The sequence below is a fragment of the Numida meleagris genome, chromosome 4 (genome assembly GCF_002078875.1).
Source record: "Numida meleagris isolate 19003 breed g44 Domestic line chromosome 4, NumMel1.0, whole genome shotgun sequence".
In the NCBI taxonomy this organism is placed as follows: Eukaryota; Metazoa; Chordata; class Aves; order Galliformes; family Numididae; genus Numida; species Numida meleagris.
In genome coordinates, this window is record NC_034412.1 from 15679387 (window position 1) to 15692862 (window position 13476).

At 40.1% G+C, this 13476-nt stretch overlaps 1 protein-coding gene and 1 long non-coding RNA gene across 2 annotated transcripts in view; both read right to left on the bottom strand.

Annotated features, from left to right (window-relative positions):
- Positions 1-426, bottom strand: part of NYAP2 (neuronal tyrosine-phosphorylated phosphoinositide-3-kinase adaptor 2) — a 100804-nt gene extending 100378 nt beyond the window's left edge. The window contains exon 1 of the mRNA XM_021393707.1: positions 197-426. Coding sequence (XP_021249382.1) covers positions 197-402 — 206 coding nt within the window. The 5' untranslated portion in view covers positions 403-426. The remainder of the gene's footprint in view (positions 1-196) is intronic.
- LOC110397835 overlaps positions 10109-13476 on the bottom strand; it is a 28429-nt gene continuing 25061 nt past the window's right edge. The window contains exons 4-6 of the long non-coding RNA XR_002438002.1: positions 11077-11201; positions 10601-10757; positions 10109-10374 (exon numbers count right to left, since the gene is read on the bottom strand). This is a non-coding gene — a long non-coding RNA (uncharacterized LOC110397835). The remainder of the gene's footprint in view (positions 10375-10600; positions 10758-11076; positions 11202-13476) is intronic.

The window sequence follows — 13476 nt, forward strand, 5'->3', positions numbered from 1 at the left end:
ACCATTCAGCACTGTTTCTACACAGTATAATAAATGTGCAATTAGCAGCCTGACACTGACCAATAGGCTGTACTGCTTTTACCAGGAAGTGGCTAGAAGTCAACTCATCTACACATTTTTACCATTACTGAGATTATGAACCTTTCACTGTTCATTCACTCTGCCAGACCACTCCTGTTTTTATCAAAATATTTACCGTTTTATTGCTTCTTCTTGTTTTCGGCGTTTTTCACTCTTTTCTTTCAAGTAAGCCAGGTTTGTTTCATTCCTCATGCGATCATTCTCTCGAGCAATGTCTGATGCATTCTGTATAACCAAACCATCATAGGCCTTCATCCCCATATCTTCAATATACTGGAGAAAAGCGCCCAAAGTGACCTCCTCCTTATTAGAACTCATCATCTTGCAGGAGATAATGAACAAAGGAAAGTAACGTTTCCTGTGGGTTGAAAAACACATAATACCTTCATCAGTAGGAAAATAGCTTATGGTTTACGACAGTGAGATTGTATCAATTGTAATTAATGTCTCTATAAGAGAACTTTTATACTTTCTTCTGTCTAAAGAATAATAAACAAAGCAAATCTGAACACAGAACTATACTACTAGAGAGACAAGAGAAGACAAAAACCAACAGACCTTTCTTTCAAGATGCTGATTCATCCAATTATGCATTGTTCCAATTCCACAGATTACAAGGATTATAAGGTTTTCTCTCACCCCTACTCTCTTCCTAAAAGCCTTCAGTTGCAACAACACTGGCTTTCCTCAATCTCAGTTTGAATTGGATTGAAAAGGCTTCCAAGGACAGCAGGTCCTTTTTACAATTTAGATAAAGCTGTGCCAAAGCAGATCACCAGACAACATTCCTAATCTGCAGGATATACCAAAAATTGAGGTGGAAAATACTTTTCCATGCATCAGAATAAAAATAATAGTAATAATAAATTTTTTATTTGGGTTCAAAATGTAGAAATAAATATCGTTAAATAGTTTCCTCTATTTCTTAATAGCATGGAAATGAGTCTACAAGCCCCTGATCATCTGCTGCCCAGCACCTTATTAGCTTAAAGTCCAAGAATGGACATGCAAACTCAGCTCAGTGGGACCTTCAGAACTGTGAAGTGTTTGAATTCTCTAGGCTTCCAAGGGTATCTTCTCGACAGGTATGACATACACTGATTCACAGCACCCCCAGTCAAGCAGCATGGAGCAGACTCACTTGGATCCCTAGCTCACTCCTGCCTCCACGGCAGGCAGCCTAAAAGCTCTCAAAGGCTTTCTACCCATCAGGAGACATCCTGGGAGTCATAAGAATCACCAGACTATAGACACTGGTAAATACTATAGGTGACTAAAGGCAAGGTATAATTACAAGAAACATATTGTCCAGCTGAATTCTATGTAACTGGATTAAAGACCTGTTAAGTGAGTAAAGCAGAATGTCAAAAAGCAGGAATGTACCATCTTGTTGTGCTTTTCTGCTTTAAAGTACTGAGACATTTGGATCTTGAATGGCACTGTCCCCGCATGCTGAGGTGCATGGGGGGGGGGGAGGGGGAGGGGCAGCATCATTTTACAGAAGCAGACTTGATGCAGTGTCTGAGTGACACAATGGCAGGCTGGGCAGCTGAATGCAGCTCTCCAAGGCATGCTTGAATCTTGCTACCAGAGCATCCCTCTCTTCTGCGAAAGGGATGGCGTGACTTCTCGGAATGTGCCTGAGAATTATGCCAGCACTGCAACTCTAAGTGATCTTACTCAATAGGCAATGAGTAACCTGTCTGCACACTGATTTTAGGGGCAGAGCCCCTGCATAATGAGCATCAATTTTTTTCCTTCATTTCTTAGAATACTGCCATATTCGTAACATTTATTATATTGATGGTTAGGCAGAATTCTGATCGGGATAGGCCCAGATTTAAAAATAAACTCTGATAGATTCTAGCAATCACTGTGGGCCTTCAGGAGCATCCCTGAATATGAGAACAAAATGTTCTTACATCCATGATGAAAACAATATGCAAGGGCATATGAATGGTAGGGAAATACTTCTAGTCTTTTCTCCTTGTTTTTAATTACTTGAAGTGGCAATGGCAACAAGCTAATTTTAGACAGTTAGTGATTAATGTAAATACAAGCAAACTACTTCTTCCTTTGTTCTCCACTTTTCTATATCCAAATTGTTTCTGTTCAATGCTAAACTGAGTGTTAAAACCATGAAGATTCAGATGAGAAGGGTCTGCTCCTATCATCTCCTCTGCCTCCCAAGACAACGTTTCTATCATCTGGGCCTGAACAATCCCAAGGCTGATGTTCAGGGTCACTGGATTGAACTTAATGTATTTCTAGGCAAGGGTACAGGTATCTTCAACTAATCCCTGCAGGGTAGAACCAGTGAAAAGGTCTTTGCAGAGTCCAAATGTGAACGCATGCAATTTCACACAGCTTTCACGCTGGAGGTAGCTAGAATTCCACTAGGCTGGAATACACACCAAGCATATGATCACTGTATGTTGCCCAGCGTCTACAAAGGAGTGAATTGGGAAGCTCACATTATAATAAGCTAAACAGATTCTATCAATGCTACTCATGCTTCAGTAGATGTCATTTCAGACCAATTCTTGAACTTTCTGATTTTGAAAAGAAGTCCAGGCACTAGAGTCTCAATCTGGGCAACGAGGCCTGCCTGATTAAAAACAATACCAGTGGCATAGAAGGCTCAAACTCCAGAGCCTCCATGCTTCCCAAATGGTACCTCATCTTGATGGTTAAAATCTAGGCCATTTCTTCAGTAGATGTTTATTTCTATTAATTTTTTACTTTTCACTACTAGTAAAGTATAGTTTCTGCATTGGTTTATCTGAATGTAATTCAGTGTATCACCCATAAAACAGAAATCCCATTGCAGTGACCTTAATGGTAATTTTGTCATTGGTTTCTCTAAAGACTAGATCTTACTCCTGAACTATAGCATGAAATCTTACCTGAAGACAACTTCAGCAGGCCTTCAGTAAATGCAAGTTGGATCCACTTTTCTAAGAGACCAAGAGCTTCATCTGCTTTCTACCCTCTTTGATAACATGACTACATTATTTTTTTTTCATGCTTCTTTTTTGAGAAGTCTAAAATGAATGACACTTAAGGATATACTGAATCTCCTTTTACTATAAGTTTATTTATATGCAAGAGAATTAATGCCAAGGTCATTCTAATCTGAAATTGTATAAAACAACCAAGTTTGTGGTCAGTAAAAACAGTATATAAAATATTTGTTCAACTGTGTAATCACTATTACAAAACTCATGCAGAGTGCCAAAAATCTGCACAGCATTTAATAAATGATGATGTATTCTTTGCCCTACAGGGGCAAATAGGGGGTCCAATCCTGCAACACTGCTGAGCATAACAATAGCTACTGAACTGCTCTTGTGACAGTTAGCGTCTGCACGCTTGTGATACCACATTCATCTCAAGGTACTCCAGAAGGAGCTGTCTGGGGATGCCGAGAGACTTCAGAAACTTCAATGAGCTCTTACAGATCAACTTGAAAAGCATCTATACCAATAGTAAGCATTTTTTGAACCAAAACCTGTGTATATCCTGCATGCAGAGTATTTTACAGCCTCACTGCATTTACTGTCTGAAGGTTGTGTATGTGATGTTTAAACAGAATAAAATTGCAAACAGCTGGGACAAAAAGCTTAACTAATAACTGTAAACATTTTAAAAGTATTAGTATTCCTTGCATAGCACACTCATCAATTTTTTTTTTTTTTACTGGTATAAATGCCACTTCAGAGATGCTATGTTACCCCATAAGTTTTCTTTCTGACTGCAATATACTAAAACCAGAACATGTGGCCTATCAAGTCACAAGCATCATTGGTTTGCCACTCTGTTCAGGAAGTGCTGATTGCAGGCAGCACTGATCAACTCCTGATCAAAGGTTCTGCTTGCTGCTGTACTCAGGCAGTGAGCAATTCCTAACCATCTGTCAGGGCAGATACAAGTACAAGCAAATGTTCTGAGTACATTTATATTTGATTAAAAATATGCAAATGCAAGTTGTTAAATATGTAATGTGAGCTGTAGGTGAGGCATCACCATTTTGGTAACCCTAATATGCACACTGCAGTCAGATATCTTAGTAACTAGTGACAAGGATCATCCAGGGTCACCTCTGTATTTGCAATCAAATTGGTTTTAGTCCATTTTGATTTTTGAAACCAGTATATGCTGGAAAATTGTAACTGGGAGTTGCTCTGCGTGGGAAACTCTTGTAATTCTCCTTTCTTTTCTCCTCTTCATTGTGAAGGAATAGGAGACACTGAGGAGGATGAAAAGCTGTGGATTTCAGATACTGAAGTCAAAATACTGAGAAGTCAACAAATCTACTGAAGGAAGTTTGTTGCAAGCGTTCAGTGAACACTGAACATTTTTCTGAAGTCCTCCTGAATGTAAGAACACGCGTAAGGAGTTCTCCAACACATCCACTTTGTCTCATAAAGGCTGCACTGACACTGTGAAACCTCAGTGAGAAAAAGCAGTCATACTCATTGTCACCTGACCCTCCAACTATCCACAAATTGAGTCTCACACACCTCTACCTGTAGCTTAATCTTTGTTTTCTAAGTTATTAAGTAGGGCTTTTACAATCATGAAAACTCTAGGCATGTTCTTACAAGTAAATGCCAGGTGACTTGATAATCCCACACCAAATAATCCTACATTTATTACATAATTGTGCATTGATTCTTTCAGTGCCATTGTGTTTATTAAAAATACACAGACAACTTAAAGCATCAAATGTTTTGGATTCAAGTTTTATAGCAAGTGTAGCCATTGTGGGAAAGATATTAGGACTTCACCATCCAGAAAATGTCTCTGACAATATAATCTTTTTTGTTATTCAGGAAGGTAGAAATCCTCAATGTCTATAAGTACTGCCACTTTCTTTCTTCCAAATCAGACATTTGCAAAGCAGCACAGAGCAGCTCACGCTGTCTTCCCTGTGCAATCAGCTGGAGAAAAGCAAGATTTCTGTGGGTTCCCCCCCTCCGCGAGTACATCTGGCTTTCTCGCAAGGGCAAAGAATCCCCTTACTGGTTTTGCCTAGAAATGTCCACATAAATAAATTCAAGATTTTTTTTTAATGATCCAGACACCAGTTCTATAGGAGAATGAAGACCAGTGCTTTACAAGACTGTTACATACCTTATTTCTAATTTAACTATGCGCTCTGATATCAAACATACAGTTTCTTGGTCAAAACCAAAAGCACCCCCTTTTCACGTGATCAGTGTGCAAAGATACTGAATTCATAATACAAGAAGCGATTGACCTAACATCACAATAACACAGCAGTGCTACATAGTAGCATTCAGATATGTGGTTTTCCCTCTGATTCACATGAAGATCTCCAAAATACCAGTTGCTTTTCAGCATGCTTGACAGCAGTAAGCTGCAGCTGTGCTGCATTGAAAATTGACAATGCTGACATTAAACTGAAGGAGCTTTTTGAAGTAATGACAAAGGCACTGATTGCCTTCTTCCTAAATCAGAATGATTTTTTGTGTTGTTATTCTAACATAAGAGAACAGAGCTCAGTAACACAAGAGTGGGGCTGCCTGAAGTCCTGAGCCCAACCTGTGATTTATAAGCAGTCTACACACCTCTCCAGTCCTGCCCATCTCCCTTCCAGTTACTGCCACCTCTCTTTGAGAACACAAATCTATTTTCACATTACCTGTCAATTTCCTCCACTAAATTTAATATTTCCAGGAGGATTCTGCACAAATCAAGGATGCTGATCGGCCATTCAGTCCTCAAGTTTGTGCTGTTGCGTTCTAGTTCCTTGCAAGGCATTAAAAGCAAAGTAGACAAGCCATATCCAATTTTCACAAACTGCTGACCACAGCAGTGCTAATAAGGACCTAATGGCACTGGGTATACAAAGAATATTTTCTCTGCAATTAAGAAAAAGTCAGTGATGGAAAAACATACTAGAGACTGTTTTCCAGAACTCTTAAACAGTCTGTTATAATAACTGTGCCTTACACTAACTGAGCTTTGAAATATCTAAATAGTTGGATGTCATGAGAGAAATTTCTAAAGGCATGCTTTTTAAGAGTTGCATTTCCTGCTTGTTTTTAATAATGATCCGGCATTACTATTTTCACTCAGTGATGCACTGAGCTCTCACATAAAATAGAGAGACCTTTGAAACAGGTTGCAAGTTTCCTGCTATATATCATTTGACAAGTTTTCAATGCATACATTTAAAGAAAAAATGCTGTATTCATTTGGAAGGACAAAATATACCCCTGAATTTTGACCGGGATTACAGATTATATACCTCATCCTCATTATACTGCACAGCATAAGTTCTAGCACCTGGGTGAAATCACCGAAGCTAAGTAGTGCTAAGCCCTTCACTTAAAGAGGTTAGAAGTGGCTCCTTCAGTAGAATGAGAATGCTATTGCATGGGTTTAAAGTTGTCCATTTCTACAGGCATCACACCTTTCACAGGGGAAAGTTAGTTATTCTCCCTACAGTTTTAAGAACCAAAAAATTAAAAAAAAAAATAATACCCTTGAGCCTTGAATTTTTTATCTTTTGCTAGTGCTTTCCAAAAAGGAAAAAGGTCTTCGCTAACAATGACTCCTCTATGAATCTAGAATGTAAAGAGCTGTTGTTTACTTTGCAGTAGGGCAACACTTCTATCACTTTTATCCCTTGAGGAAAATAAAGCTTCCTTCTAACCACATGGACACTGGACAATTACAAAACTAGATTCATAATGGCCAGCACTTAAGTGCAATTATGACATTTTATCATCCCAGTATTATGAGGAAGAATTATGAACAAGAAGAAAAAGCCACGCACAGGTACATATTCACACATATTCTGTATGCAAGCTGGAGAGCATTTGAACTCAGAAGACTGAGCTTCTTACTGATGGATTTTTTTTTTCCTCCTCCTTAGGAAAACGAAATGGAGATTTCACTACCACCAGCATCATGCTAAGATGCCATAAAATATTAATGGTGCAGTGGGTTTGATGAGTAACTAACAGAGATGTTAGGAATTATTTCGGTTAATTCATCAGAAAATAACAGAGAATGTTTTTGATAATTTAACAGCGCCTCTTACCAATAACAAAAAAAAAGTCCACATGCAAAACGTCTCTATTACAAGCACAATCAACATGTGAAGAACACAAAAACGGTCAAACAGACTTCAGCTTTTACTTTAGCAAAGGCTTGATTAATACTTCCCTAAAATGACATGCAAGTTCATCATTACGCATTGCAGGTACTCATTATGTTATTCTGTAAGTACAATTATTTTTTCATTCTTATTAGCATGCTCATTTTTAAAACAGAATTTTAAAAAACATGTACGTACCAAAATTTAAGTCCACGGGGACCGCTAAGTGCAATAATCAAAGGTGACTTTTGCCTGTAAAAGCCCTTTCCTGTGGTTATCTCAGTGCAGTTGGAAGGGATATTTCAGCACCATAAGAAACAGATTGCAGTTAGGCTGAGTTTTTTCTTCAGTTAAAGTGCATTAAATCTTGTTGGCAAAATTGCCTAGATTGTAGAATTCGGCATCACTGTAAGTCAGCATTACATTACAGATCTTCTTAACATACGACTAAAACCGAATGGAAAGTTTGGCTTTAAAAAGAATGCAAGAGAAGGACAGGTGCTTGCTTCTTTAAATCCACATTCAGAGAAGAGAGGGTACAGATAATAGGACGGTAGAAACAACACCCTGCTTTGAGGTCCAGCAGAGAAGAAACTGGATGATTTTTACCCACTTTACAACATAGAAGATTACAGCACCATCATATGCACTAACACAGAGATTGCTAAGGTGCCTCATTTGAATATGTTCTGTGGAGACAAAAAGAAAGGAACATAAGGAGTAGAAAACATCCTATCCAAATGGCTTCTTGCAGCAGGAAAGACGCTCTCTCTCTCATTGCCACTTAGATACAGAAGGTCTGAAGCAGTCTAGCTTGTAGCATCGTCTCTCTCTCTCTCTCTTTCTCTCTCTCTCTCCCCCCCGTGACTACAGGCAGGCTTGCTCGCTCCAGCTGCCTCAGTCTGTTGATGCTGCTGTTGATTAATCAGGGATTCTCAAACAAAGAGCAAGCCTACCTTCGGGAGCGCGCAGGACCGCGGAGCTCCGCGGCGGCTGCAATCCGGCTGCCGAGCCGCCCCGCGCAGCCGACATGCTAGCACCTCGGACAGCTCCGCCGCGCCGGGCCCATCGCGGGGCCGGGGCCGGGCGCTCGGCGCTCCTCTGGGCAGCGGCCTTATCTCCGCCGCACTGGAGGCTGATTAGCAAGTAATCCAGTGGGAAAAAGATCTGCGTGAACAGCACTGTAGCGTTTAGTCTATAGGGAGGAAAGAATACGAAGCAACACCCTTCCCCCCTCCTTCTCCCTTCCCAAAAAAAAGAAATTCTTCTTCCACGAAGAATGTGTAGGTTAACCTTTAGCCCATGATATGGCTCAAGGAAATGAGCGGCCACTTAAAAGGACCATCTAAGCTTCAGTTTGATACCTCATACTGATGTATCTTTTGCACTCACCCTCACTGAAAAGCAGTGCAAGGCGCACAATTACTGCTGACGCAGATTAGGCTGCTGCTTGGGGAAGGAGGGGAGGAGCTTCTTAACCTCACCAAAACAACCTCCCACCACCTGCTCCCATTACACGAGAACAAAACTACGCTCCTCAGACAGAATGAGCGTGACATTTATGCTGCTTTACTTATACTGATAAAAGATGTACACTCTGGAATGAAGCATTCTGCTTCAAAAGCATCCAGGATAAAACTACGCAGTTTTATGTTCATCAAGAATTTGTAAGCACAATGCTTTGGAGGAAAACATTTCCTTTTTTCTGGACTGGAAATCTGTGTTATAGCTCCTCCTTTCAGGATATGTGCAGTTTTGCTTTCTCTCCCCTAAACCTGCAGCATGCACACAAAGCAAAAGCATTCACTCCCTGCATAGAAGCCACGAAAAAGGGAGCTGTCTGGATGTGCACAGAACACGTTCCCTGTTTCATTTTGTTCTGCCTCTTTCTCAAGTTACAGCCATATTTCTCATGCATAAATCTTGATTCAAATGAATTAATTTCTAAAGTGAACAACTTTTAATCCAGTATTAGACATCAAACTCACAGAAGAAAGCCTTTTCAACTTAATGCATATTCATGTGAAAAGAAGTGCTAAAAAATACATAAGGCCTCACCTATAGCAAGAGCACTTCCTGCAGATTTACTAGCCCCAAACTGGAATATCAATATTACATCCCATCTAGGAGTACTCAAGTTAGCCACCTAAACATAGTACAAAACTCAGTCATCTCCTTCATGCAGCATTGGTCAACACTAATATTGAACAATACCCTGAGAAAAGCTTGCTCCAAGTGCTGTCTCTTTCTCAAGTAACTCCTACCACTTCCAGCACCCCTCTTCCAGCCCTGTGGAACAGGGTGGGCACTGTATGGCCATGTAACACATCCAAGAGAACATTTCAAAAGGATGCTTTAAGAAGAGTTAAAAAGACAAAAAAAAAAAAAAAAGGGGAGGGTCTGAAGTTACAGAATGCTATTCTTTTGGTCAGGAGAAAAAGATCTAGAAAGGAAGTACCTGCAATGTAGAAAAACTGAAGGCAGTCCTGGGAGAAGAGAAATCTTTCCTAGCCCAGGGGCTAGCCTACAGCTTTGCTTCTGATTTTTTCTCTGCAAAGGACACTCTGAGAGGAAGATCAGTGGCTGTGCTGTAATTGGGGGAATTCCTTCATTTTTGTCAATTGGAGATTCCTGTCACATAGCAGCCTTTTATTTCCCATGTTTCTCCAAACTTCAGACCTCCTCTATCTCTGCCCCTGGTCACGCACCAAAAAGAGAGAAACTGCAATTTCTTTCCATGTTACTTTAACAAAGATCTCTGTAAAATCATTACAATTTCATAAGTAATTTGAAGAACTACAAATTTTAATCCATAAGCATGAAACACGCAGGTAATGGGCATCTCCATGAGTAACTTCATGGGTAGCTCTAACTCAGCCATGAGGGGAACAGAAATCAAATGAAGGGTTTCTGACACTAACTTGGAAATACAGCTAGCAGCTTCTTTTCCAAAGTACCTCTGCTCTTGGCTATGTCTTCACTGCATGATTAATCCCAGTAATTGAACAACCCAGAAATAATCATCTTCCAGACGCATTACTGCACCTTTTGGCAGTTTCCATGTCTTACCATTCTTGCACCAATGTTCACAGGGACCATGGCTCCATCAGCTCTGGAAGAAAATGCCCAATTTTCCTTCCAGTAACACCGTGGGAAGCACACTGGAGGAATATAGTGATCAGCCCAGGAAAAAAAAAAAAGCATCTATAAAATCAATCACGGGATTTTCTGCATAGAGTGCTTCATTACATAGGAGACAGGTGAAAGGATTTTGTGTATGTACACAGACGCATATATACACATACATAAGTCAGGGGGAGATGTCTCTTGACCTCTGGTTGCATTTGCACACTGAGAAAAGAGGAAGAAAAGTCTCCTTAGACTTACAATAGTTGCAGGACACAACAGGGCCAGGCAGATGGCTGTGGCAAGTAGTCTGGAAGCAGAACTATGCAACAGGAAGGAGGCAGACCTCTGTGGGAGACTTCTTGGCCAAGAGGATGACAAGCCTTTCCAGGCCCAGAGCAGAGTAGATTTGCAAGGCCTAAAGATTGCAAGCAGAGGCAAAAGGCTTTCAAGAAAAAGAGAATATACAATTTAAGATGCTACCTGACTACTTTGTGACTGAAAAAAGCAGTCCATCTGTCCCTGAACTAAGGGAAACTTGTGGACAAATGTATTACAGAGTTCGGTGCTACTGACGGTGCTACGGTCTCCACTTGGCTGGTAAATGAAGGAAGGCTCTCTGCAAAAATACAAACCCATACTTCCCAGGTCTTCACCTGGCCATGCCTGACTTAGTTCAGGGATCCTCATGTAATTATTTAGATTACATTTATGTATTTATTAACAGATTTCTTCACCTTGAATGAACCACCTCCAAAGCCATTTGAAGCTTCTCCAGGGAGGGGCTGTCCCATGACAGATTTTTATATATGACTTCCAGGCCTCAGATGAAGAGTTCCATGAATTGAGACTCCTTAGCAGACTGGAAAAAAGAATAAAACTAGAAATAGAGACTTCATAAAATAGAGGACTTAAATCCCAACATTTCTGACATCTAGCTATAATATTTACTCAGATGTGGCATGGACTCTTGTCCCCAAACTCTGAGTCCCAGTGAATAGGAAAAGAGGATCAAGAACAAGACTTTTCAATACAGTGACCGAGTAAGCGAGTTATATCAGCCACATTTTGCCAAGAACAAAGTCTTACCAAACCAAACCCAGCATAGGTAGAGGTAAGGGTTGGCAGTTCACCTACACTTACAAATGAGGCCACAAAGATGCTGATTTTGACTGATTAGCATGTTCCTTGACCAAGCTAAGCTAACCTTGGCTTGCTTCTTTCTCCTTTACTCTGGCTCCTTGCCTTCTGTTACTTTTTCCTGTCTCTTGTGAGGTTAGTCCTGGTTCTCAGTTTCTCTTGCTGCCAGTCTGCAATTGCTGTAGCCTCACTATGCCCCTTGTAATATGGATTCCTTGTCTACCTAACCTCTGGGCACATCTCGTAACCTAAGCCTCATCTTGTTACTATCCTGGACCTTTGCAGGCCTCGTGTTCGGCATTTTTCAACTCCAACACCTAGTACTTGGTTTTAATCGGTCCCAACTGATAGGACTAAGTTAACAGTCTTAACTTAATGATGAGACAATTATTTCCTCACATATATCATCATAAATCTTGTGTATGAGAGGCAAGGGAAATCTTACATCTTGCATCCTAAATCTTGGTTTGGCAAGCCTTTCACTGAATGTGCATGTGTGCTCACAAGTACCTAACAGCTACTGCAATGGCAAGGCCACAGTTCAAGTGTCTGCAGTAAGACAGCTGAAGTTACAGTTTGATACTCCAGGCAGAAGGACACTTTTTAAATACAAAATGAAAATAGACACCTGCATAGATTGTGCAAAAAAGGAAATTATTGGTACAGGAGAAATAGCTGCTTAGTTTTTCATCTGGATTTAAATTTGAGTTAAATATTTTTAAATGGCAGTAGTTTAATTAGGGTAAAACATATAGAAAACAAAGAGTCCTGTCCATTACATCACCTTCTTCTTTATAATCATAGTAAGTCGAAGGTAACTCTGAATGCAACTATGGTGTCACATGAGGAATTGGAGCTTCCACTCAGGGAGCATAAAGATCAAGCAAAATCTGCACTTTTAGCAAGCTGCATAATTACCAGAGACCAAAGTCACACTGCCACCACCACAACCACCTGTAGAACTACATTCATAAATGAGCACAGTACTCACCTTAAATTTGACTTAAGGTGACTGAGATTTGGTTTGTTCATGCTCTTTCCATCTGTCTATGATCAGCCTAAAGAAAGTGAAAAGCTACTGATCTCCCTATTTGTAATTAATTTTCAGCATGATATGCTGAAAGACTAAGCAGAGTCTTCTAGACAGCTTTCCCAAATTATTTCAACCTATGTGCCAGGTCAGCTTGAAATCTGTTCCCCTCATTGTTAAACATATGAACTTCTGTGGTTGCTCTTTCTCCCAGCCATGTTTGGCTCCTCTCACTCTGTTCTCCCTTTCATGCATACAGTGCTACTACAAATGTCACAAAGAACACAGAGTAAAGGAAGCTCTCATTGCTCTATCTTGGCATTTGGCTCAGCTATTTCACATCCCTCGACAGCGTTCTTTTACTTCCAGAGAGCACAATGGCTATGTCCCTACCAGCAGTCCAGTTGTGGACTGACTATCCACAACCATGACATACATTTCTCTTAGTCTGATATTTCCCGAATACTGAGGAGGATTCATCTAAAGGTACAACAGCAGAGGGGTCCCCACTCATGTAAAAAACCAATTAAAGTTAAATGCTTAACTGCCATCTGTGCCTTTAAGAAAGACCTCTTCATTTTCCCCAGTGATCAATTTTTTTTCACATGGGACCAATTTTTGCTGTTATTGCTTAGGCAAAATTCCCATTGAAGTCCATAGGGAACTTTGCCTGAATACAAAATGGGGAGCAAAACCCTCTGCTTATTTGCATAGACCACAAATCACAGAAATCACTTCCCAATGCAAGTGATTTATCCTACATGACAGTTGGTGCAACTGGGCTATTTTTAACCATGATTTACTGTAAAATATTTCATTATATTTACCATTCAAGAAAAAAAAAAGTCAATTGATACTTTTTCCTTAAACTGGATTAGATTGAAAGATTCTGGCTGCTTTCCAAACCCATTAATTACTAAATGGTACATTTTCAACAGAAACGTTAAGCTATAAGTAGTTCTTCTAG